At 45.6% G+C, this 25,659-nt stretch overlaps 4 protein-coding genes across 4 annotated transcripts; 2 read left to right on the forward strand and 2 right to left on the reverse strand.

Moving 5' to 3' along the window:
- Positions 1-524: 524 nt before the first annotated feature.
- Positions 525-2,355, reverse strand: BHQ10_004959 (uncharacterized protein; the record flags this gene model as incomplete). The annotated part of the gene is made up of 4 exons (XM_040877381.1): positions 525-1,351; positions 1,414-1,531; positions 1,591-1,867; positions 1,931-2,355. The coding sequence occupies 4 exons, from the start codon at positions 2,353-2,355 to the stop codon at positions 525-527; spliced, it is 1,647 nt and encodes a 548-aa protein (XP_040733463.1).
- Positions 2,356-5,448: 3,093 nt separating this feature from the next.
- BHQ10_004960 (uncharacterized protein) lies at positions 5,449-6,387 on the forward strand (the record flags this gene model as incomplete). Its single annotated transcript, XM_040877383.1, has 4 exons — positions 5,449-5,784; positions 5,860-5,971; positions 6,036-6,118; positions 6,211-6,387. 4 exons carry the CDS (start codon positions 5,449-5,451, stop codon positions 6,385-6,387), a joined length of 708 nt encoding a protein of 235 aa, XP_040733464.1.
- A 3,989-nt stretch (positions 6,388-10,376) lies between these two features.
- BHQ10_004961 (uncharacterized protein) lies at positions 10,377-12,243 on the forward strand (the record flags this gene model as incomplete). Its single annotated transcript, XM_040877384.1, has 4 exons — positions 10,377-10,481; positions 10,544-11,495; positions 11,819-11,903; positions 12,006-12,243. The coding sequence occupies 4 exons, from the start codon at positions 10,377-10,379 to the stop codon at positions 12,241-12,243; spliced, it is 1,380 nt and encodes a 459-aa protein (XP_040733465.1).
- Positions 12,244-12,971: 728 nt separating this feature from the next.
- Positions 12,972-25,296, reverse strand: BHQ10_004962 (uncharacterized protein; the record flags this gene model as incomplete). The annotated part of the gene is made up of 6 exons (XM_040877385.1): positions 12,972-21,034; positions 21,089-23,773; positions 23,822-24,157; positions 24,219-24,519; positions 24,576-25,052; positions 25,105-25,296. The coding sequence occupies 6 exons, from the start codon at positions 25,294-25,296 to the stop codon at positions 12,972-12,974; spliced, it is 12,054 nt and encodes a 4,017-aa protein (XP_040733466.1).
- Positions 25,297-25,659: the final 363 nt, after the last annotated feature.

A 25,659-nucleotide genomic window follows, 5' to 3' on the forward strand; every position in this document is an offset into this window, starting at 1 on the left:
TCTCTCACATCGGACATCATACACAGGTAGAAATACGTCCTTCATAAGCTGCCATGAAGCTTCCCCACTTTTATAAATCCAATTGAGTAGCCACTTCGACTACAACAGATAAACACCATACCAGAAGATGCGGCGACAAACATAGTCTATACCTAGGTGGCTATACGGACCATATATCCCCTGCCAGGTGCATGTGGGGTCTTCCTTTTTCAGCCGCCACCGCTTTTATAATGTCACATACGGTAGTATAATAAGGCTCTTCTTAACGGCTCTGGTCCATTATTTAGAAGTGCCCTCATTACAAAGAACCTCGATACGATTTTCACCTCGTAAACTTCACATAATACAAGCACTTGATTTATGAAAAACAGATATACTCATAGAGTGTTTCGATTTTCTGAGCCCAATGACCATCGATCATATAACGATACTGATATTCTACCTAATTTTCTCCATGGCCCAACCCACAATCTCAAGTTAAGTGCCCTCCTACATGTATCGTCTGACTGTCTGAACAACGCAGGTTAATACGTAATTTTAAACGTCCAGACATACTCATCAGCCGAAGCAATCTCATCGGTCACATCCAACACAAGACTCCCGCCATCCAACCTCGAGCCCATAACACTCCCATTCTTCTCTCCCCCAACCACAGTCACCTTATCACCCTCCAAATACGGCACCGGATCCGTAATTCTGACTGTTCCATCGGGCTTTTTCAACAAATGAATATAAAAAGCATCATCCGTTGTCGTATATCGCAAATTACCACTCCCAGCTCCCATCGGCCAATACTTTGTGTCAAACAAACTCTCAGCGTGAGCCTTAATCCACAGACCAGCTTCTCGGAGATTTGTTTGCATAATATCAGCAATCGTCCCGTCGGATCTAGGTCCGATATCGAGCAAGAAATTGCCATTTTTAGATACTATATCGACCAGCGTGGTGACGATAGTGCTTGCATTCATGTATTCGTCATCTGGCGTGAAGGCATTATATCCAAAGGAAAACGGATCCATGCCCCGACATGCTTCCCAATGTTGCGGCGAGAGCGTATTTGTACTTGCGTACTCAGGTGTTTTGTAGTCACCCTTAATCTGGACGCCGTTTACCTTACCACAGCGGTTATTGAATGTGACCGGTTTGTTGTGTTGAAACGCATAATTGAGCCAATTCGCTGCGAATTCATCTGAAAGAGATGGACCGCCGATGTCGCACCACATAATCTCGGTATCGTAATTGTAAGCTAGGATATTCATCTGCGGGAGTTGGATTCCCGTTAAGTAGTCATCGACTTCGACGAAGCCGGTGTAAGGGACGGTCTTGTTGGTAATCGGGTTTCGGGGTGGTCCTATTATCCCCATAGAATAAGCGTGACGAAATATCGAGATAGAGGTTTTGCTTTCAACCTACCCACTCCGAATGTCCCAGTGTCGTACTTGGAATATGCCGGATTGTACCATTCCGGTAAGCTGTAATAAGTACCTCGATGGAGGTGTGGCTGGKATTGTTTCGCTGCGTCGAATAGTTCCTGCATACATCACAGATTACTTTCTTTCCATCGTGGTGGACATGCTACGCAGAACTAACCCTGATCAAATCACGATGCGGAACCTGTTTAACTGAATTCCGCTCCGATACATTCGACGGCATATCGAACAAGGCGAATCCTTCGTGATGTTTACTTGTAGGAACGAAATATTTTGCTCCAGCATCGTTGATAAGATCAACCCATCCTTTCGGATCCCATTTCTCGACGGTAAAGTTTGCGATAAAGTCGTCGTAGAGAAAATCTGCTCCGTATTTTTCAAGATGATACTGATATGTCTTTGTTTTGTCGTTTGGGTTCATTTGATGGTTCCAATACCTACAATCATCATTAGTCCGACGTATCTGAACGCGTTATGCTTGCGTAAAAAAGAAGGCCTACCATTCCGCGTAACTCTCATTCACACCCGTACTCCCATAAGCAGGCACAGAGTAAATCCCCCAGTGAATAAAAATACCATACTTCGCCCCCCGGAACCAATCCGGCGCTTCATGCAAGTTTACTGAGACCGGGCTCGCTTCGTAAGTCGGCAAGCCGTACGTAGCATTAAACTCTAGTGATGTTGTATGCTGTCCCTTCCTCCAACGAGCAGCTGCTGTAGCTGGTCCTTGCGTGTTTTCAGTAACACCAGGAGCACTCTGGACGCCGACTTGGACAGTGGCAGAACCACCCGGTTGCAGACGTTTGATAACGGCTGGCTGCACGGTTGTGAGGTTGGCTGATTCGATGAAGATTTGGAGTTCGTCGGTTGAAGTCAGCCAGGTAGATGATCCCGTGTTGTTAAGAATGACATCGAAGAGCTGCATGCGGCCATCGCAGCTGTTACTGCAATCAGCCCATCGTGTGCTCGATCTCGCTGAGGTTATAGTCAGCTGCGCGGAATCTGTTACATGATTTTCTAAGTCAGCCTGGATGTTAATTCCTGTCTTCAAGGTTTTAGAGACTTGCCATTGGAAGAATGTGCTGCGAGAGAAGTAGCTATGGCCACTGTGAGTAGACTGGACAGAATAATTGGATATCTAAGCCCCATGATAGCAGGAATAAAACATATACTTGATCGATCTAAATCAAACAAGAGCACGCTGGACTTTAATTGACTAGATTATTTTGTAGTTTTTTTATCGACAGTTTATGATCAGTCTCACGCTTTTATATTCATGAATATTTACTATCACTCTATTTATGTTACATCCCTCTCACTGCTACTCCGCATACTTCCATCGCCTGTATGGTGAGGCTGCTGAACCCCGGCGATCATGATCGACGCGGGGTAAACTCTCCTGGGAAAAGTTATATTGTGGAGAAAATGGCACGGTTCTATTGACGAAATTGTTCATCTCGAACATGTCAACAAGAACTCTGTAATCGGATGGTCGAATCCAATTAACACATGGATATTTCGTTATATTTTCGTACCGAGACCTCTATCCGGCGACATGATCACATGGAGAAGCACATATGACAAATTTGTGTCGAGAGGAAGATCACATCCGTAGCGTAGAAATCTTCCACCAAATTGCCTCTTTCAACAACGGTCTTTATGTCAAAATGCGGGGTTGAATTTGGCCAGAAGAATCCTGCTAGAACCCCTGCATCCGGCCGATTTATCCCATCCGAGAAATTTCAGCCTCCGGATATTTTCCATCCTTCCGACGGAAATGTCCCGATAATCTTGGCACCTCTCACTCATCAACATCTTGGAGCCAGGGCGTTATACAGCTACGATGGAAAGACAGTCAGGAAGCCCTATCGAGCCACCAGCAGCCATCTGCAAAGACTCCACCCAGAAAGAGAGCTCCGAGAGCATGCGATAATTGTTTCAAGTGTCTCAGGCCAGATGTGACAGTGAACCTGTATGGTAAGTGTGATATCTCTAGCCTGGAAGTGAACCTTGTTTACGGCTGTTTACGTCGGTTGTTGTGAGCAGTAAGCGTTGTCTAGGTATGGGCCTTTTTCCTATGCCTGCATCAGTTACATGCAGGAAGCGCTGCCTCGGATACTGACTATTGACAAAGACCGGGGGGTTGATAGTGGCTGCCAAGAGTTATATTTTTTTCCATCATGTAGGACACTCTAAACTACATTACCTTGATGCTGTAGGAATTGGGAAGCACACACTGCCCAATTAGGGCTACGGGTGGATCCTATGTATAGCTGGCTAGGTGGAAACGCTAAACCAAAATAGTATATGTTGACCGATTTTTCGACTAGAGCGTTTACGGCAGTAGGGTGGAGAAGCAAAAATCAAGGGAATATTATTCGATATGTTTATGTTAACTACATTTGGCACACCCCTTAAAACATTGTTGCAGGGGTTTTTAGGTGGTCTTTATGTACAAAAGAATATGCATAAAATGAGTAACAATGTTTGATAGAATCCAAATTAAGACGATTCTCGTTCATTCTGTTCGGCAATTGTGTGTTGTTTAGATACCGAATATTCGTCTTTGGCGTTCAAAACGGACCAATGCGTACTACTCTGTATATCAACGCCTCGCTGCAGAATCTGTTGTTACCTCTATCGTCATCTAAAGAAGCGCAGCCAGCATCGGCTTACTACAGCAAAGTCTGGTCCAATTTGAAAGACTGGTCACGCTATCTTTTTGCATTGGGTCTCTGAAAAGTTGGGGTTCTTGCCGTAGCAACCGACCACACAATAAGAAAGAGTCACTAAGTTTCTATATTGATCGTTGACCATTATACGTTACACTGGCCTGATACATGCATTCTCTCATCTCCGGAGACTTCACTACAATGGACGGTGTAAAACTACATTTCTGCTCCATCGGTCTGCGGACAGTCTTTCTCTTGGTGCGGGGCTTTCCAGATATCTTTGCTGCAATTGCATGTCAGCAGATGAATCTTGTGAAAAGAGTGTTACCTTCGTAGAAAGTATACTACTAAAAAGCTCCCTTATAATTGCCCCGTATATTATATAGGTATGTGTCCCAAAGTAGCCGGACGTTGGAGTCGTTCCCCATGGGGATCCCTTAAATATTCCGGGATTGCCGAGCTTCGTGCTATTCTAGGACCCTACTTCGAGATTTCTGGTCGGCTGATACATTTATGTATATGCACAGAGACTGATTAGTCTAATTGACAAGACTTTGTGAGTGAAAGAATGAAATCAAATTCTACTATAGTACCGTAGATATATGAATAGACCGGTACGCTGAGCCTGCATGACAGCCTGCATTGTCACCCTCTTTTGACAGCCATTCTTGTTTTTATGTCTTACAATGCCTCTTCAATGATTAATAGTCCTTCTGCTAAATAAGTATGCAACTATCGAGTACGACTGTAGACGGAGGGACTTCCCCGGAGAGTTCATGCGGCGCTGGCAGTTATACATAGAGTTATAATTAATTGATGTAAACAACTTCTCGAAAGCGGCTTTCATCTATTCTATTGATTGACAGCCAAAGATCACGGTGTCACACATGTCATTCGATCAATTTTTCAGAACCCGGATGCAGGCTCCTAAGGCCAAACCGCTATATAATCGGCAAGTGAACGAGCTGGATCAAGGCCGAATCCCAACCATGACTTGGTACCGAGGTTCATAACATCGACTTCCAGTAGCAGGCTCTATATTTTACCTATGTCTCATAGATCTCTTTCAGACGTAGCAGCGGTAGCAGAGAGATCCATCACCCGGCAATAGAACTGCCGATTGAGCGGGGATATGGTGAATGTAGCATCGCAAAGGACCTCGGCCTTTCGGACACAATGGAGTCCACAGCAATGAAAAGGGTATATTTCATGTGCTCGATCGAGCTCTGGATGAAGGATAAATAGAGCTGATGCTGCCTCTCTCCGAGGGCCTGTACTCCCATTCAACACCACCATAAAACATTTCCACTTCACGATCAGCTAACGAGAAAAGACGATCAGCCAAAATGCTCCCCACGACTATCCTGCTCTTGCTCCCCGTTCTACAGCTAGCCCTTGCGGCTCCTGTTGTCGACCTCGAGAGCCGCCAGGCTCCCTGCGATAGCGTGCACATCTTCCTCGCTCGTGGGACTGATGAGCCGTACCCCGGGCGCCAAAGCTCTCTGGTGGAGGCCATTTGTTTCGGGCTTCCCAGCTGCGGCTATGAAGACATCGTGTACCCCGCTGTCTACTCCCCGTACTGCAATTCCGTGTCTACCGGTGTCAGTGATGGCACATATCAGGTTGCCGCGTACGCGAGTCGCTGCCCGGGTTCCAAATTGGTGCTGAGCGGGTACTCCCAGGTATGTCTCAGGCATCGAGAGCTGGTAATATTGCACTGTACGAGGGCCATACTAATAGAATACTATTTCGTGTAGGGCGCACAAATCGTCGGTGACATCCTTGGAGGAGGTGGTGGTACCTTTTTCAACAATTGCACGGAACCCACAACGTCTGGCATAGGTCCTGGGACCTTCCCCGGCAATCAAAGTAAGCTTTCTGGATTGTAATCCCACAGTATCCCAGCCGACTAACCAAAAACTTGCACCCACAGTCGCCGCGGCACTCCTCTTCGGCGATGTCCGCCATGTGCCCTACCAACCTTACAATACTGGGACGGGAGCTGGCGCGAACGGTGTAAGAATCCTTCCCCTGTTTATTATTTTCGGTTTCGCAGCGTCTTGGTGAACGATCAAATTACTGACATAGAGCTCTCAATCCAAACGTAGATATACCCCCGCACCGATGCGCAGCTCTTTTCGCTCAACCGCTTCTCCAATATACTGCGCTCCTGGTGTCTGGCGACCGATCCTGTGTGTGCACGGGGATTGGATGGCAACTCTCACACTACTTACTTTGATCTCTTCTCTGAAGAAGCAGGTGCTTGGGTCAAATCTAAGCTATGAACGAATGTGATAGTCTGGAATTCAGAGGTTCTCTGTAACATTCTTGAGAAGAACCGCAAAACTAGCTAATGTGTCGCTGGCTGTGTTGTAATAACTGGATTTCAGACATGAGAGAGGATAGCATTTGGGCATGAAAGCGATTGCAGCAATATGGGCCGATCAGGTTTATCTTGCTAGGCAGGATGCTGAGTGCGACAAGTTAGGAGGCAGGCTATAGGCTGTTTGATTTCGAGGATATAAAAGCAAGGAATGAGACAATATTAGTGAATGGTCGATAAGCTACTAGCTGGTATATATTTGTGTTTCCTATCTCCCAAGGTCTCTCCTCTACCAAGAGTCGTAGAGATTGCCAGCACACAGTCCAACGTGAATTGAGGAGAACGAACAGGCGACACGAATTGCGCTAGAAAATTTAGAATAATTTAATTAGTGGAATGAATATGGATCCGGCCGCCGCGTGTAAAGAGATGGGAAGGATGAGTGTAAGGATGGAGAGTGGTGATGGTGAGACCTCGCAATAAAACAGATCACTATAATATACACCTGTCATGTCAGTTATTGGATATTCAATTACTTTTACTTAAATTCAGCTATATACTATTCCTTCCCCAATCCAAGTTTTGCTGGAACTGACAAAGAAATGTGAAGATGATGTTAATTAGGAATAAAGTCTGCTAGGGCCACCGGATAGACCATTAGTTGTTCTTGAAAGGAGACTTTTGCGACGCACCAAGTGAGTCTAAGCCAAGGAACCCCAAAATTCTGTAGGGTGATTCCGTCACGGTGCAAGTATTGTAGCTCTCTCACTAGTGAACAATTTCCTGGACGCACAAGGAACATCTCGAAAGGTATCATCGTTGAATTGTAATGGCTAGTTAGTTTAATTGAGAAAGTGGATGAAGCTATTATCTAGTTTAGGAGAAGAAGAGATGCATTGGCCGCAGATCTGAATTTTGACTGGATACTATTCATCCGATCCAAGACAGATTTTCACTTCGCAGAGGAAATGTGCCTGCTATCTCTTTAACCAATCTACCTCATCCTCAGCAGACAAGGCAAGTGGAAAACTATGCCAGTCATCGAACCAGTGCTTGTTTTTTGTTGGCCAAACACGTTGATAAATCTGCAATGCAAAGGGTAATATTCTCGGGAGACCCTGTTCATCCAAATAGAAACGACGATATCTGGATGTGTATTGCTCTTCTTCATCCCCTACCTCAATTTTGAGGTCTCCAATACCTTCCAAAGTCACGCGGTGTGTACGGCCCAACCTTAATAGTACATCGTGGAAACCCTGTTCAGATCCAAGGTCATCCCAACTCAGTTGCCCTGCACCCACAACCTTCATCTCCACGAATTCAAGTGGACAAGAGTCTTCTCTGTCTTTATTATAGCCTGAGCGTATTGTATGAAAAATGCTCTTAGCAAGATCTTCGTCCAATGCAGCATTAATGAACGCGTCTCGAATATGACCATTCCGCGGACGAAGATAAGAATTAAAACCTGTACTCTCGCAATATTGCTGATCGAAAGCATTAAAAGAAGCATCATTGCGAGTCTCGGGAAGTTCTCGACCTGCTTCATCATCATCATCGTCGTATCCTGTCAACAAATAAAGATCCGACGCGTCGAGTTTGAGAAACAAAGCTTTCAATCGTGGTAATACACCGATGGCCTTGTAGGTTGACACTTCTTGGATATCGCCTCGTGAACGACTGGTTTGAATAGTGAGCTCTTCGAGAAAGGGGCAATATTCACCCAACAGATGAATTACTTTTAAAGGTATGGTTTCACCGCGACAAGGTAATAATGAAAGATTCTGTAAGCTTGTCCCATGGTGCCTCAGAATTGAATCAGTGGCCATCTTGGGGTGCCAGCCATTCAAATCAAGACTTAATAGAGCTGGAAGATCGAGTAAAAACAAGCTCGCAGCAGAATAGTAATTGGAGGGGTGCCAACGGTTCCAATCCGGGTTGAAGTTTATAGACAGCTCGGTAAGTGAAAGAAAGTGGCAATCTGTTGTCATGTATACGATGGCGTCTAATGTTGACTTGGGACCGATCTTGAGAGTCTTCAAGACTGAAAGATCTGTGTCTTGATTCCATTTCTCAAAATCCTCTCTGCTATTTTGGCGCACTTTGCGGACATTTTCTCCTATCTCGAGAAACTCTAGAAACCCACCATGTTCGTGCTTTGGCTGCGTCTTAAATCCTATCCATGGTGGATTATTGTAGGCCCTTGCTGGTGCCATCAAAGCTGCAAGTCCAATCACAAGTAATTTCTTCAACTGAGGTGTTAGGCCCGAGACAAGATATCTGAGAGCTTGATTTAGATATACGTGCTCCCATTGTGGGTTGCTTCCTCCAAGTGTATTTCCATAGGTGCCCAAGGACGCTGTCGCAATACCGTGTAGAGATGGCGAACTCAACAATGCAAACTCGTAAGGATCTGTTGTCCCCTGTGGGTGCAGACTCCACAAGGCAAATCGAGTTATATACAGTCTGCACTGGGATTGACGCTGGTGAATGCTGTCCAGAAGACAAGGGGGGAATTGATAATAACTGGAATAGAAAACGGACTCAAGAAGAGGTAATCGTAGCATAAATTCGGCCAAGGGCTCCCAAATATGGGTTTTCTGGTATACTGTGTCTTTATACTTCATCGGGCCCGGTACCTGAGCATACTTCTTGAGGATTTTATTCTCATGACCTCTATATTCAAGCGCAGAAATTCTGTGCCGTTGCGGCCTTTGTTCGCTAATGACTTCTCCATTTTCGCTGGTGACAATTATCAACCGACGAACCGCCCAGAAACCACTAAGATGCTGTAGTAGTTGAGAATAGTGCAGTATATCTTCGTTCAGTTTCTCTCTATCGTCATGTACAAGAAATTTTAAAGTCCGAACCTGAAGCAGAGGAGTGCATAGAGACAATAAATCTCGGTTCACACATGCCAGATCGATCACGCTAGTGGGTCGTACTTGGTCGAGAAAATGGCTGATGAGCATCAAGATCTCTGGTGGCAATTTCTGAAGCATGTCTTTGCTCGTTCTATCCTAGGAAGAAGCAAACCCAGTTAATCGGTCTAGAGAATCATATCGATCAGAGATGTAGATAATGGAAAATGGTGATGGCTGGCCCGTAGTTCGTTGGCAGAAGTGCACCAGTGTTTCAAGAATCAGTCATGAATGTGGGGTTGGAGAAACCTTCCAGCCGCTTAATCTCCACCAGAGCTAATCTATTTCCGAAATATGTATTGGAGTCTGGAGAAAGGAAGGCGAGAGTGTGGTTTTGACAGGATTACTTTACCGCTATCCCGACTATGGTGAGCACAGCGCATAAATCTACTCACCAGCAGCTTATTGGATAGCGAGCATGGCTCACTATAAGATATTGCTAAGAAACCCTTCTATTAAACTAGTATATATAGCTTTATATAATATTATTATATAATAGCTTATACTAGATACTTTCTCTCTTTTAGTTAGACACACAATATAATACATTACGCATTCCCACTCAATTTTTCGGGTTTTCTATTCCGAAGCCTCCGGATACGGATACGGATACGTTAGCATCCGTAAATGTGATTATGCCGAAAGTAAACATCAAGGATGATCGTTCTCTTCTCCTTTTGAAGCTCCCCTACGGAATCAGAGGTCCCGGCAATTGTGTACCGATCAGCTACTTGCTTGCCTCGCATGTTTATAGCACAGCTTCCATACAGAGTCTTATTGTTTATGTGCTATGCTATGGTGGCTGAATAAAGTTTAGTCTGATATTCTCGAGCATGGAGACTCGCTCCTGAATCGCCTATATAAGGATGTGCTTGTTTCTGAGATCTCGCCGACTCTCCTTCTCCATGCTCATATATGAGAATATAGGCACTCATCCCTTGAGTAAACGGATAGCAATTGAGATTCTAAAACTTAAAAAGCTATCGCCAGATTTTAATATCTGTGACTCAGCTCTTGCTTTATTGCCTTCAGAATGCGTTCCAAAATTCTGATATCTGCGGCTGTGCTATCGCCTATTGCACTTGCGCAGGCGGCGGTCTTCATACCAGATTCGAGTTGTGCCACTTGCGCAGGATTGGTAGGTCTAGATTTCTCCCAATAAATGAAATGCCTTCTAATATGGCGAGTCCTTATCTCCAGGGCTCCCTCCCCGTCCCATACAACCTCTCAACCTCGCAAACCAATGCTATAGACGAGGGTGCATCCAATTCCTTCTGGATATCTTCCTTTCTCCGCGGTTCCAATGGCCATCAATACTTCCTTCTGTCTCATGTCCTAGACGGTTCACCCGCAAGCTACCGCGCATCTGTGCTGGACATCACCAATCCATCCATCCGCGCGCAATTCTCAACCAGAGATACCGCCAACMCCAGCCTCTACTCGGCCGATACGGGAGTCTTCAATTTCACTACCAGCAACTTCAGCTTTGGCGCTACTAGCGAAACGGATGGCCTCTCCAAGATGCGAACCTGGAGTAACTATCGGGGCGTCCAATTCGATCTCACCTTTGAGACTTCCTCTCCCGTTCTACTCAACGGCGGCACGGGAAGCTTTGAAGCCACCGGTGGTACGGGTTACGAGTGGTCCATGCCCGCGGGCAAGACGACTGGCTCCCTAACTCTGGATGGTACCACCATCACCATTGACTCCTTGCACTCGAAGACCTGGTACGACCGTGAATGGGGCAACGTCGCCGAGTCTTGGTACTGGTTCGAGATCCATATCGAGCCCATGCCTGCCAGGTACCCCAACGGTGCTGTTCTGTCCGTGTGGAATTGGAAGGATGACATCTCTGGCAGCAAAAACTTTGCGACTGTGAGAGATGGTGTCACAGGGACCCAGAGCGTTGTTCCAGTTACGAATTTTACTCTTAATACGGATTCCGTCTGGACTTCGGATAACACGGGCTTCAAATGGGTGCAAGATTTCGAGCTCGAGTTAAGTGATGGCACATCTCTCCATATCTCGAGCATCAGAGACGACCAGGAACTGTGGGATGAGGCCGACGCGGCGGCAGATTCTGGTTTCGAGGGATACATGACCGTGACTGGCTCATATAAGGGCTTATCGGGCGCTTGCGGGTTCGCTGTCAGTGAGCAGTTACCTAACTCTTACTCTTCTTTCTCTTCGAGCTGAATGATCTTGTCGCCATGATTAGACGTCTGTAAAAAGGTGGACATATAAGAAGCTATATTATGATTCAATCAACAACATGATTTCAAATTACAATTTCTCAATAACATTCCCAACCCCTCCATACTCTTCAAAAACACTCCTCTCCTTTTCTACTATTTCCATATCCTCTTCCAAATCATCCGTCCACCCATGCACATACACAGTCCTCATACCCACCGCCTTTGAATCACGCGTATCATATTCATGCGCTGCCACAAGTATAAACTGTTCCCCTCTCAGCTTCAGGAGTTTCAACACCTCTTCGTATGGGCATTGATCGTGGAGCCTCGGTCAAGGAATTCCTGACCGTCTACAACACTTTGAGGTGAGTTGCAATTATCCTGCCTCGGGGACAGCTCGTGATCTTCAATTATTACGCGATTTTAGAAGATAAAAGTTGCGAGCAAGAGATGAACTTATGATTCAGATACGAGCGAACTTCCGCTGCTCAGCTGATGGGCTTCATGACTCATCAGGTTCACCACGAAACAGACTGGGAAGCGGTCGCTAAAGATGTTGATCCATTCATTCTGTTCGGTGTGAAGCATGTGATTTACACTGATAGCAAAACCAGTGCGCGCTTCTACATACATCCTAACCCATCCCCAGTAAAGCTCCAGATTAACAATATTCCCAAAGTTTCACTGTATTGTATCTTACTATAAATATAATATAACATAAAATCAATTAAAATAACATTAAAGTAGAACCAAAATTCATTTACTGAAACCTTCTATCGGGGAACGTTGTCTGAAAGAAGCTGGTTAAAGTTGTATAAATCTGTAGGGGATCGCCCGCAAGTGGGAGCATCCTCATGTGCGGCAATTTTGTATTTTAAATATGGCTCTTCTAAGCCATAAAATCTTCTGTATCATCTCCTTACGGAGATCTGAGATCGGGACTTAGTATAATTGACGACTAGGGACTAGCTTTACTTTGGCTACAGGGTTTCACAAACAATTGATGCGAGTAAAAGCGCGCACTGGTTTTGCAATCAAGTGTACCAACCTTAAGACATAAACTGCACATTGAGACATCCTTTTTGTCATCCTATTGATCCCCATCTGAGTTAAGCTATATTCGTATCTTGAATAGTGACAGCATTTCAATAGGTGTGTGCGCCCTTGGATAGTCGCCGGAGTGGCCAATGATGAGGAGTAAAACGTCGGCCGAGAAAGGAAAGGTGCTGAATGGGGAACCTGCCTGATTGGGAATATTATGCGTGGTCGAGAAATTTGAATATTGACTTTTCAATGATTATCTCGATTCATTGGAAGATGTCATGTCAGTGCAGACTTTAGATTAAGATCCAGTAGCCATTTGACATCACGTGTAGACAGAATAAACTTTAACAAGAGGCTGCGTGTTGAAAAACAGTAACCACTTTGAGCTTTTAAATAGTAACACGACCATTGGACTTGCCAGGACCGAGACCCTTTGCGATCATAGGTAGCACCATTTGTCCTTGTCCTTCTTCGAGCGCGGTCAGGAACTCATACACAAGTGGATGAAGCCCCTTTTCTTGAGCCAACCTAAGCCATTCCTTCATATGAACTTCTTCCAGACCTATACCTGAAAACTCTTCAAGGTATGCTTTAAGACTCTCATGTGGAACTTTAACCTCGCTGCAATGGTTCATGAATGTGGTTTTCGAAAATATACTGTCGGTAGATCCAATGGCCGACTCAACAATATGCCTGGCCACTTCCTGCACTGTAACAAAGTCCCATTGGCCCTTGATACGTCCCTTCTCAATACGCGGTAGGGTCTTCATCATGACCGAGTACTTCGTTAACATACCTACTGCATCTAAATCTGAAACGTCATTGCCAACAACATGCGCCAACCGGTGAATATACGCAGGCAACTCACCATCCGCTGCTGCTTTGTCAATGAGTGTCTCGCTCACCCATTTTGAGGCTGCATATCCATCAATCGAGTTTAGTATGTCAGTGACAATAGGAGACGCCGGAACTTCATACAGTGGCTCCTGTTTGTCATTCTTTATTGCCTTCGCCACAGACGCGGTAGAAATATAGTGGAGCGGAATGCGGCGCGGAATAGCCATTTGGCAAAGCGTGCGTGTGGAGATGACATTAGCGCGACGAAGAGATTGGTATGTCTTGAGAAGAGATACATCAGCACCATTGTGGATGATACAATCGGCGTTGCTCATCAGGAAGCTAAATTCGGAGTCAGAAAGACCAAAGGTAAGGGTGGAAAGGTCGCCAGAGTACTCGACGATTTTGTCACTTTTTACCGAGACATGGCGTCGTGCACCAGTCGTATCAGGTCGTATTGCTAGACAGTGTATTTGCGCCACTTTAATATTTTGAACTAGCTTTGACAGTAGATGCCTTCCAATAAATCCGGTTGCTCCTGTTAAGACGACAATGAGACCGCCTTCACCGTTGGAATGCTTTTTCGGCGATGGAACGGAGTATGGTACATTCAAACCATCCACTAGACTTGAAATCTCTAGGTCCCAGTCCATCCTCGATTGATTGCCTTGAGGTGACAAAAACGATGCCTCGGTCTGCACTGAAGAGACTCCTTGCCTCTTTCCAAGAAAAGCTCCAAGCAGAGTGGCCATGCCATGCAAAGTACTGGCACGAAACAATTCTGGCATTGAGATCATCACACCGAAATGTAACTCGACCAGAGCCTTGAGTTTGATCATCAAGATGGAACTACCGCCAATCTGGAAGAAGTCTGAACCAGAGTGGATAGTCAACTGTTGGTGGGGGGTGTTCCCAAGAAGATGTGCTATTTGCGTCGAAAGAACTTCTTCCCAAACTTCTTTCAATAACTTCTCTGAGGAAGTCAAGCTATGTGTAACGCTTTTCACGTTAGTAGAGGCCAACAATTCTGGTATAGGCAGTACATCAATAGCACATCTGTCAGTCTTTCCATTTGTAGTCACTGGTATCTTGTCAATCGGGATTATAAAATTAGGTCTCATAAATGGCGGCAGAGGAAGGTCGGATCGGATTCCTTCTATGAATTCGGTCATGTCACCAGTATACTCAATGTCGAAGACAACAAATGCCACGAGTAGATCTGAAGGCTGACCAGTCCTCAAAGAAGTAGCAGCACTCACTATCACACCATTGGATATGCGTACAATGGAATTAGCGATTTCATCAAGCTCAACGCGGAACCCATTGATTTTTACTTGGCTGTCACCGTCTTGCCGCCCAAGCACCTCCAGCGTGCCATTCGGTAGAATTCTGCCTTTGTCGCCTGAACGATATAGTTTGACACTTGGAGACGGTAACATGTCGGGACTTTTCTGAACAAACTTAGCCGCTGATTCTTCGGGTCGTTGAAGATATCCAATTCCAACACCTCGTCCAGAAATACATATTTCACCAGGGAATCCAACAGGCATGATATTCATATCTTCGTCCATAATGTGAACACCGTAATTCGGTGATGGCCGGAGATGATCTGTGCTGTCATCAACATCTTCATACGGTATGATACCCCTTGCACAAGCTAACGTTATCTCTGCAGGCCCATATACATTGATCAGTTTCAAGTCATCGAGATGTAGGTTGCGAAAAGCTCTACGCAAGTCCGATGTCAACTTCTCTCCGCCTGACATGGCATACCGCCAGGAATGAGCTCTTGTAAGAATATGTTTTCCATAATTGAGCAGCGCACGGTATTCGGATGGAACAAAGTGTGTTAGAGTTACCCCATGTCTGACGATCAGGTCGGCAATATGTGTTGGATCCCCTCGACCCGGTTTCCCAACCATGATGACTGTACCTCCATTCGTCAGGGCGAGGAAAATTTGATCCAGCATGAGATCAAAGCCCAATGGACTTTGCTGCAGGGTTATCTCGCGTCCGAGATTGAAGGTGGTCGTTGTCCCGTAAATCTGGTTCAGAAGCCCCTCATGAGTGAGCATGACACCCTTTGGCACTCCTGTAGACCCACTTGTATACAAAATCATTGCAAGTTGACCATTCCAAGTCCCACCACCATCCGATTCGTTTGTAAGCGTCGTTAAATTGTCCTTGCTCTCAACGTGACTTAGTTTTTTGCCGTCAATGTTCAACAAATGAGCTCGGTTTAGAGATCTTGTAATCTGTTTCGCTACCTCTTGCGTCGCATCATGATATATCAAAAATTGAGGCCGACTTTCTTCAACAACTGCCTGAAGCCGTCGTGGATGGTTACGGGTATCCAATGGAATCCATACTGCATTCAACCTCAAGATGGCCAAGACGCAACAGACCGCATCTGCAACCGGGTCCAGAAGCACGGCCACGTACGATCCGGACACCAGTGAAAATAATTGGCGCGTGATTTCAGTTACCCTTTCCGTCATCTCACTGTATGTCAGACAATGACCGTCCTCGTCTCGGACGGCGATAGCCTCTGGTAGTGCAGCTGCTACTGCATCGATGCGATCCGTAATTTTACCCTTCCATGATACTTCCATACGATCCCCGAGCCCAAGTTCGATGGCGTCAGAAATGTCAAACTCGTTCGATATAGGACATCTACCGATCTCACATTGAGGATCTCGAGCTACTGCTTCCAAGGCACGCGTATACCACTTTAGCATAAGCGCACCATCAGAAGATCTATAGAAATTCCGTTGTGTGATGATCGATACGATGCTCGAGTTCGGTGTTGCCACAACATTGAGGAGCATATCGTAGGGATTTCCGCCTGGAACACCACCATCCCACTGAATCTTCCCATCGGTCCCCAATTCGATCTCATCAAAAAGACTCTTACGGTAATTGATTGCAACCTGAAACAAAGGATGACGACTCTCCAATCTTGGAACACCCAACTTGCCTATAATAGCGTCAAGTGGTACATGGGAATGTGTCGTGGCTGTCAAAGTCGCGTTGAACAATCTTTTAGCTACCACATCGAACGGCTCCGATTGATCGAGAACGATTCGCACTGGCAACATGTTGAGAAAATATCCGATTGTTTCCATATCTTCTGCATTAGTTCTGTTCGCGTCCACGACGCCGATAGCGACGTCTTCAACCCCAAGGCAGTGTGATAGAAATGTAACGAAGGTTGCAAGATGAAAATGAAATGGAGTAACCCCGATTCTAGCGGCTGTTATTTCAACCATCGTACGCATCTCAATAGGAAGGCTGAAATCATTAATGTCCACACTATGATCTGCAATAACAGGACTAGTCTTGTGCCTGGCGAATGGGAAAAGTGGGAGCGGCTCCGGGATGGTTCGGTAGATATCCTCCCAAAAGATGAGATCGTCCTGTAATATTTCAGGGGTATTTTCCTTTGATTTTCTTCTAGCAATATCGATTGATTGTGGAATTTGTGTTGATTTTTTGCTCAAACATCCTGCATATGCTTGTGCCAGATCGGCAATGAAGACTCCCCAAGCCAAGCCGTCGAGCGCTATGTGATGGTGGGAAATCACTAACGTATGAACAGTAGGCGAGTGTGACATTACGACAACTCTCATGACAATGCCCTTCTCAATCTCGAATTGAAAATCCTTGACGGCGCTGATTTCCTTCTGTACGTCGTTATTGCCAGAGACTGTTGTGTGTGTAAGCATGATACGGGGCGAGGATAATACAGCTTGTACCGACTTCGCAGTCGTTTTATCCAAGAAGTATGCACTCCTGAGAGCCTCGTGTAGTTTCCCAACTAGCCATAGAGCTCTCTCTAGCCTTTTGAGATCGATTTGACCATTGAAGCGGCCATAGTAGGCAACATTATAGGCATTGCTTTGAAGATACTCATGCAGGAAGTACAACTCGGCTTGGGCGTGAGACATCTCCCCAATTCTTTCGTACTTGATTTTTACTGCCTCTTGACTCTTTCCGTTAGCCATGGTAGCCTGAGACGATAAGTTCAGGGCCACATCTAGTCCACTCGTTGATTCTTCCACAAGGGTTGCATCTGTTCTCTCTGTTTTTGTTTTGTCGATATCGCTCACTGTAGGTGAAATCCGGCTGTCCATGGCCGTATTTTCCAGGTTCAACCCTCTGACTTGCTTGTCGGATCTATTAATATCGTCGTCTTTTTCATTGACCCACGGCTTCAGCGAATCAGGTAGCTCATTTAATACATCATGACATATGTCACTCAGAGATGAGCCGCTCAGAAATTTCAAGACTGGCATATCAATCTGTAATATTCGTAAGAGCCAGGACCGTATCTCAACAGCTACCAAGGAGTCAATTCCCAAGCGGATCAATCCAACCTTATTATCTATCTTCCCACTGGGAGAGCCAAGTGCCAGACTTAACCTGCAAGCAATGGCTTCCTTTAGAATGAAAAGCGTCTCTTTCTCATTGACTGCAGCTCTGAGGTCGTCTTTGATGCTTTTCATTGAATGCCCCTCGTGGCGACTTGAACTTTTTCCGCGTCTGTCCTCGTTGCTCTTAACGCGGCAGTGACCAAACCTAGGTATACTACGCCAGGGGGTGTGAACCTCCGTACCGAGCCCAACAATAATTTCAGAATCCAGGCCCGACTCTGGGCGACCTGATATGATTGCCTGCGCAAAAACGGCGTGAAATTCGGGCTCGGAAATAGCATGCAAATCTTCTCGCTGAAACCTTGCTTCAAGACTCGCTTCAGCTGGTCCGCGCAGAAAGCCAAATCCAAGCAACATCCCGAAATGCATCACTGAAGATGCAAGCCCTCTTTTGCGTCTTCGTTTGGCGAGTGTTGACATGAACAGATTAGCTGCATGGTAATTTGCTTGACCCGTATGGCCCACAATACTTGAGACTGAACCGAGGAGAATGAAGAAATCCAAAGCAGTTGAAAAGAATAATCTGTCTAAATTATCAGACCCAATAACTTTAGGCTTCAAGACTGTCATCATATCTTCCAGTGACATGCTATCAAATGGTCGATCACGCACCACAAGAGCACCGTTGGCTACCCCTGCGATAGGTGGCATGGATGAAACAATGTCTCTGTGAACACTCTTCAGACTTGTCATATCTGTAACATCGAGAGTAAAGATACGCAAAGTAATACCCTGCTCTTTCAAGTTCTTGCATATTTCTAGAGGGACGTTTGGCATTCGGCTGGCGATGGCTAGATATTTACAGCCATGATCAACCATCCATTGACACAGAGATAGTCCAACATCCCCAGTGAGACCAACCAGGAAATAGGTTTTGTCGGCCGCAAAGCAAGCCCTGTCGACAGCTGGTGTTATAGGGACCGGGACAGATTGTACTCCGGTCCAGGAAATAACACTTGTAGCGTTTACAATTTTTGAAAATTTCTCCAGTTGGCTCGCCTTGACCACAGACTTTGTTTCAAGGTGTCCCAGTACATTGAGTGAATCAGAGTTGGAACAGTAGTACTCTAAAGATTTCAGCAGAGCAAATTTATTCTGCGACAGAGAGATCTTCTCCTTCACACTGACATCATGTATCCCGCGTTCAACAGCTATTATCTGGCCCTGAGACGATGTCACAAATTCTACAAGGCTGTCTGTATCGGTTCCCATGTTCACGAATCGTCCTAGATCCCGAGGGAACCGTGACCTGCAGTCACGTTCGGTGGCTCGTGGATGAATATAACTTGCTTTGCCGATAGAAACCAGTCGAGAAGTAATATGACTGGTGGTAAGGGACACGGGAATTTTGCCACGATTAGCGAGATTACATATAAGCTCGCCAACGTAGTCATCCGCATTATGAATCCAAATAGTGCCGGTACCGGACAGTAATATGCTTTCGCAGCATATCGTCGTTAATATCCACGAGAGAAAATCGTCTGCACATGCATAACCCTCGTAAGCGATTTGCGAGCTATCTTTATTCTTGATGATTGAAGCATTCGTCTCTGAAAGGGTCAATATTAATTTGGAGGTATCATCCACCGCAGCCTGAGCTAAGCAAACATAAAATGGTTGATCATCATCCGAACAAACGAAACAGAATAGGGAAGAAGATAGAACGTGCGATATATTTGAGTCCTCTTGCTTTTTATCAGCCTCAATTTCTGCAGTAACGTGAACACCATTGTCTCCTATATGCAGCTGAATCGGATGTGAAGTAGGGCATACACTCCTAGTATTTTTATGCCTTGCCGAGCTGAAAATATCATTCGATTTATCATCTGGGACGACTCTGGGAATTAAGACAGCTCCTTCCTCAATCGCCACCTCAGTCTCATCGCTCCAGAAAATCTCACTATAACCCGGTAGATCAAGAAATATCATTCGCAGCAGCATCTCAGAGAGCATGATTGCCACTGATTGGTAATTCTGAGTATTCAGATAATCAAGATCTACTAGTCTGAGTTTGAGATGCTCTGCTTCTCTGGACACCGTGCGAGCAACACCAACCAACATGCTAGCGTATGGGTCCTCATCGCGACAGCCTCGGGTAGCCAACAAGATATATTTCGCGTCTCGGAACAATTTCTGTATAGATGAAAGACGAGTTTTATTCATCTGCGAGAAAGTCGCCTCTTCGAGTCCCGAAAGGGAGAGAATAGCACTTCCGTACTTCAAACCGTTTTGCGGTACTTCTTCTATGTTCTGCAAGACCACAATTTGCTCCACAAATGGACTGAGAAGAGTTCGTATCTTGGTTGCTAATTTGGAAAGTACCAGAGTATGACCACCGATAACTAGTAAGTTTTCAATGCGTACCACACTGTTCCCTAGGCTCAAGGGATCTCTCAATAAACAGACTCGGTCATCTATTGCTTGTGTTACCATGACGGAGAAAGTTTGCATGTTGTCATCATGAAAGTCCCTGAAAGAACAATCCACGCCCGAGAAGGAGTGATCTCTGAGAAATGAATTCCACTGCGCCTCTGTAAGTGTTGGACCTTGATTCCTGCCGTCTTCACGACCAAGCCACCATCCCGGTAGAGTCGAGAATAAAAACGGAATCCGTAGAGTCTTGGGGTTAGTAATTTCAAGGAGAATCATATGACCCCCAGGACGTAAGAGCTCTCGACAATGTCTGACTGTGTGAGCGATTGACTTGGTTGCATGGAGGACATGCGCAGCAATGATAAGATCATATGACTGCGGCTGAAAGCCTTGTTCTGCAGGTGGCCTTTCAACGTCAAGGATCTGGAACCTCATTGCATCCTCGAATTCCGCGAAACGAGTTTGGGCTACTGAAAAAAATGCAGGTGAGATATCAGTGAATGTGTAATTCTCGAAACTGGAGCTTAGATGCCGTAACGCGGTGGCCGTAGATCCGCCAGTTCCAGCACCAATCTCGAGAACTCGCATTCGGGGATATTGATGTGACAAGAGATTGAGGATATTTCCAAGGTGCTGATTAGACTGGCGAAATCCTAGGCCCTCAGTGTATAATGTATCGAGCATATTATCTTCCTTGAGAATCTGCAATGTAGGCTCCTCCCCACGTAGAATATTAGGAAACTTTGAGCCCAAGTGGTGAATGAGCTTGAGATCAATTTGGTCGCTATTTTGACATTTATGAAGCCTACCTAATGATTCAAGCGTATCATCATTCCACGAAGGTTTGAAATGAGTGTACGTACCTCCTCGTATTTGAGGAAGTACATAGTCCCGCGCCCACTGCGTCAGAGATCGCAACTCCCAATCCATGGGCCCAATATCGCATATTTCAACTTCTTCACAAAGTTTTCTAAGGTAGTAAAACGCAGTTCTTTCACATATCTCATGCAATTGGAATTCTCCAGATCCAGATTCTTTCATTGAATCAAGCTCGACAATAGAGGATAACCCTCTCTTCCAGGTTGTTTTCCAAAACATTGTTCGGTCGTTTGCAGCACTGGGTACATCAAGCGATGAAAAGAAAGCACCTTGAATTTGAATCTCCGTATGGCCATTCTGGCAAAAGATATCGATATCGCCGCGTATAGACCTTGCAGATGACTCTGACAGATAGCAATTAGCAGTAAGCTGTGAATTTGCTTCGTTATATAGCTTCCCATATCCATTCATAGCAAAACGAACGCGACGGAAGCTTTTTGGGAGATAAGTCGTCCACATCCGGCCATCGCCTGGGTAAGAGAACGCTGCATACAGGCCTTGAAGAATACTGTCTAGTGTTGCTGGGTGAACTATGTACTGACCAGCAGCATTGCGTTTTGTGATAACTGTCGCGCAGTTCAGTCGTCTTACAATCGATTGCAGTACAAATGGGTCCAAGTACTGAAGCCCTGCTTTTTGCATCCAAAAGTAAAATCGGTCGATATTAACATCCGTCATTGGAAGGCTGGAAGCAACACTTTTGGGCAGGATATTCTCAGTAACGGGCCCCAGTGTTACCATAACGCGGCCAGTGAAAACCTCTTTTTCAAATTCCGTGGAAGCTGCATCGACATTACGACAAACGCAGGAAAATTCTGCCACTTTTCGGCTGATATCCTCGTGGATGAGTTTGATGTCAAAGACCATGTCAACTCCGGAACAGCCCTCTTTCAATGTAACCCCATTGTGTATCAATATATCTTGCAACTCAATCAGTTGAATTGTTAGTCCCTGTCCGAACAAGTGTGCGGCGGCATCTGCAGCCATTACTAGGTACGCGCTGGCGGGAATCAAGATCTGGTTTTGAAATTGATGGCCTTGGAGCCACTCCACGTCTTCAAATTTGAGAATATTGCGCCACCGGACTTCGCGACTGCTTCTGCTTGAGATTGGACGACCAAGAAGCTCATGGAAGGTAGTCTTGCGCATGCGCCGCTCTTTTGATATTCTTGATTCCTTGAACATGGGTTTGTCATGATCCCACGAATAGGTGGGCAGGTCTTTATGTACTCTCGGCATCGACCAATTTGGTCCATTGCATGCTTCTTGGAAACCGGCAAAGTCGATTATGCGGGTTTCCGAGTCGAAATTCTTCCATACATAACCAAGTAAGTTTGTAAAGCAATCGAAGGCATCTTTGTTTCTTTCAAGCACCCCCCGGTAGAGAATATCGCGGCCGGAAACGCTCTTGATAGTCTCGATTGCCGACCCTCTTAGTGATGGATGTGGTCCGATCTCAAGTCCCAGTTCAAAGTCTTCTTTTTGCACTGCAGAAGTAATGGCTTGATAAAATAGTACCGGATTTACCATATTATCCACCCAGTACTCATGTTCAAAAGCAGTGGGAGTAGACACGTCTTTTCTATTGCTGGAACAGTATACGCTTGAATACCAATTGCAAGTACCCGCAAAGCAATTTCTCAATGGTTGAATATTGGCTTTCCTTAATGACGTGAAATACTGATCTCGGACGGTTTTCATGTGATGGGAATGATACGCGGTATCGACCTTGAGAATTCTTGCAAAGACTACATTTTGGTCCAACGTAATTTTAGCTTCATCAATGGCATCAAAGTCTCCTGACATAGTGACACTGGATCGAGAATTCTCTGCTGCAACAACGATTCTGCCTAGGAAGCATGGCTGACTGCAGAATCTTTGTGCGTCTTGTAAAGTCATGCCGACAGCCATCATTTTTCCAGATCTCCCGCTGCTATCTCGTACCTTTCGACAATGGTACCCTCTATAGTATGCGATTATAATGGCATCTCTAGCGCTGATGATACCAGCAGCGTATGCAGCCGCAATTTCACCTGATGAATGTCCGACAACCGCACTGAAAATTATGCCACATTGCTTGAGTAAATCAACAAGTGCCACCTGCAGTGCTGTGCAAAGTGGCTGAGAGATCTCAGCGGAAGAGATTCGACCCGGATCATCTGCTCTCAATAGTTCTTCCGCCAACGACCAACTTGGAGGATTGTGTACATCTTTCAAGATTGACTCGAGCTGCGTAATTGTGCGCCTGAAAGAAACTGAATGCAGAAACAAGCCTTTTCCCATGGATGACCATTGGGCTCCCTGTCCTGTGAATATGCCCAATATGCTGATTTTTGGAACTTTGGTAGCCTGAGTAGCTAGAGGGGACTTTTCGTTATTTTTTAAAGCCAGGTCCAGCCTGTCTATAAGCTCGTTTTTGCTATTTGTTGAAAAAGAAACTCTGTATTTGAAATGTGTCCGACGACATTGCTGGGTCCAAGCTAGTCTGTGGAGGTCAATGTCGGCGTTGGTCTTGAGAAATGCGGAAAGCGACACAACTGTCCCTACAAGGGCTTTGTATGAGTGGGCAGAGAGAACAAACGGCCCCCAAGTCGGTTCTTGCTCTGAAAGAGACTTTGCGGTTCTAGAGCTACTGTCCCAGCTTTCGATGATGGTATGGACATTTGTTCCTGGAATCAGTTCAGCCGTGGAATCCAAACAGGGCTGTTAATGCATACCTCCAAATCCAAAACTGTTGACATCAGCCCTCCTTGGAGTTCCTGGTCGTAATTTTGGCCATGGCTTCAAACTTATTGGCACCTCAAGATATTGGTAATATGGCTCTATGTCTGGATTGAGTTGGTAGAAGTGTAGGTTGGGTGGAATGAGAGCGTGTTTCACAGCTTGTGAAGCCTTCAGCAGACTGGCCAGTCCGGCGGTTCCTTCCAAGTGGCCAATGACCGTCTTGATTGAGCCGACGTAAATCTTTGCGTTCTCAGATTCAACGCGCTTTTGGTGAGGAAAGAATGCCATGCTTATCCCTTCCGCCTCTTTTGGATCCCCAGTAGGTGTACCTGGAATATAAAGTGTCAGAGTCTATCTATGATGATTTGACGAATAGAAAGTTCAACAAACCTGTTCCGTGGGCTTCGAAGTATTGACATCGGTCCTCTTCATTCGCGCAGTCTAACCCGCATTTTGCATATGCCGACTGAATCAAGTCAGTTTGTGCAATTGCACTAGGAACCGTCAGGCCGGCAGATCGACCATCTTGATTCATAGCAGTGTTTCGGATCACACTTTCTATGTCGTCACCATCAGCGAGTGCCGTACTTAACTTCTTGATGACGACGGCCGCAAAGCCTTCGCCGCGGCCATATCCGTCCGCGCTGGCATCCCACATGCGGCATTGCGCAGATGAAGAAATCATGTGAAGCTTTAGAAACTCAGCTTCAAGAAAATCATATGCGGGGATTTGTCGGGCTAACTTACACTCGAAAGAAAACTGAACGTCTCAGGATTGAGTACCAGATTCACTCCGGCGACAACAGCCATATCAGTCTCCCCACTCCTTAGGGACTGAACCGCCAAATGGAGGGCAGCCAAGCTGGATGAACAGGCGGTGTCGATATTAAGCGAAGGTCCCTTCCAGTCAAATACGTACGAAACACGATTCGCTAATATAGAACGGGCGCTACCTGTTGCCGTATATTGAGGGTGACAATCCACATCTCGTAGTATCATTTCTCGGTAATCGTCGGACATTTGACCCACAAAAAAGCCAGTCGACGAGCCCCTGAGTTGCGAGATAGAATACCCTGCAGATTCGAGACACTCATATATTACCTCCAGGATTATTCGCTGTTGGGGGTCCATCGACTCCGCTTCTTTCGCACTGATACCGAAGAAGTCATTGTCAAAAACAAAGGGATCTGCGTCAAGCAGGTAGGCTTTTGTGACGTTTGTTGTCTACGAGATCCGAGTAAGTAGCCATATAGCGACGAGGTTCTTGTTTACTCACACCAGTGTGCTCTGGATTCTCGTGATAGAAGCCCTTTGAATTGAATCGACAGTCTGGAATTTCGGCGACAAGATCAACAGGCTGCTTCAAGAGTTCCCATAGCTTTAAGGGTGAGTCACAATCACCAGGAAACCGACAACTCGTGCCTATGATGGCAATAGGCTCCGGCGCATCATTCATTCTTTCGCTCATTTTGCAAGCGTGGGAATGTTTAGATGTAAAATCTGTTAAAGAACAATATACCTCATTCAAATTCCACAAAGAACTCGGATACTGAGATTCATCAAGCTTTTGAAGTCAATCAGGCCACCTCCAGTCTGCCTTGCCATCTTCATTCGGAGGCTTTTTAGCAACCGTCTTTGACTTGGGTTACATGGCTATCTCCACGGAAAATCGAATTTCCAGGCCATAACTAAATCTAGCCAGGGATTTCGTCTTTTCGGACGGTCAGCAGGTTTCAAGACAGTCTCATCACAAATCGTGACGAATTGTTAAACTAGATTAGTTGCTTAGTATCAATCGTGAGGTAAGTTCGTACACCTTCATAGCTGAGCG

Source organism: Talaromyces amestolkiae, assembly GCF_001896365.1.
Source record: "Talaromyces amestolkiae strain CIB chromosome Unknown scaffold8.1, whole genome shotgun sequence".
NCBI lineage: Eukaryota > Fungi > Ascomycota > Eurotiomycetes > Eurotiales > Trichocomaceae > Talaromyces > Talaromyces amestolkiae.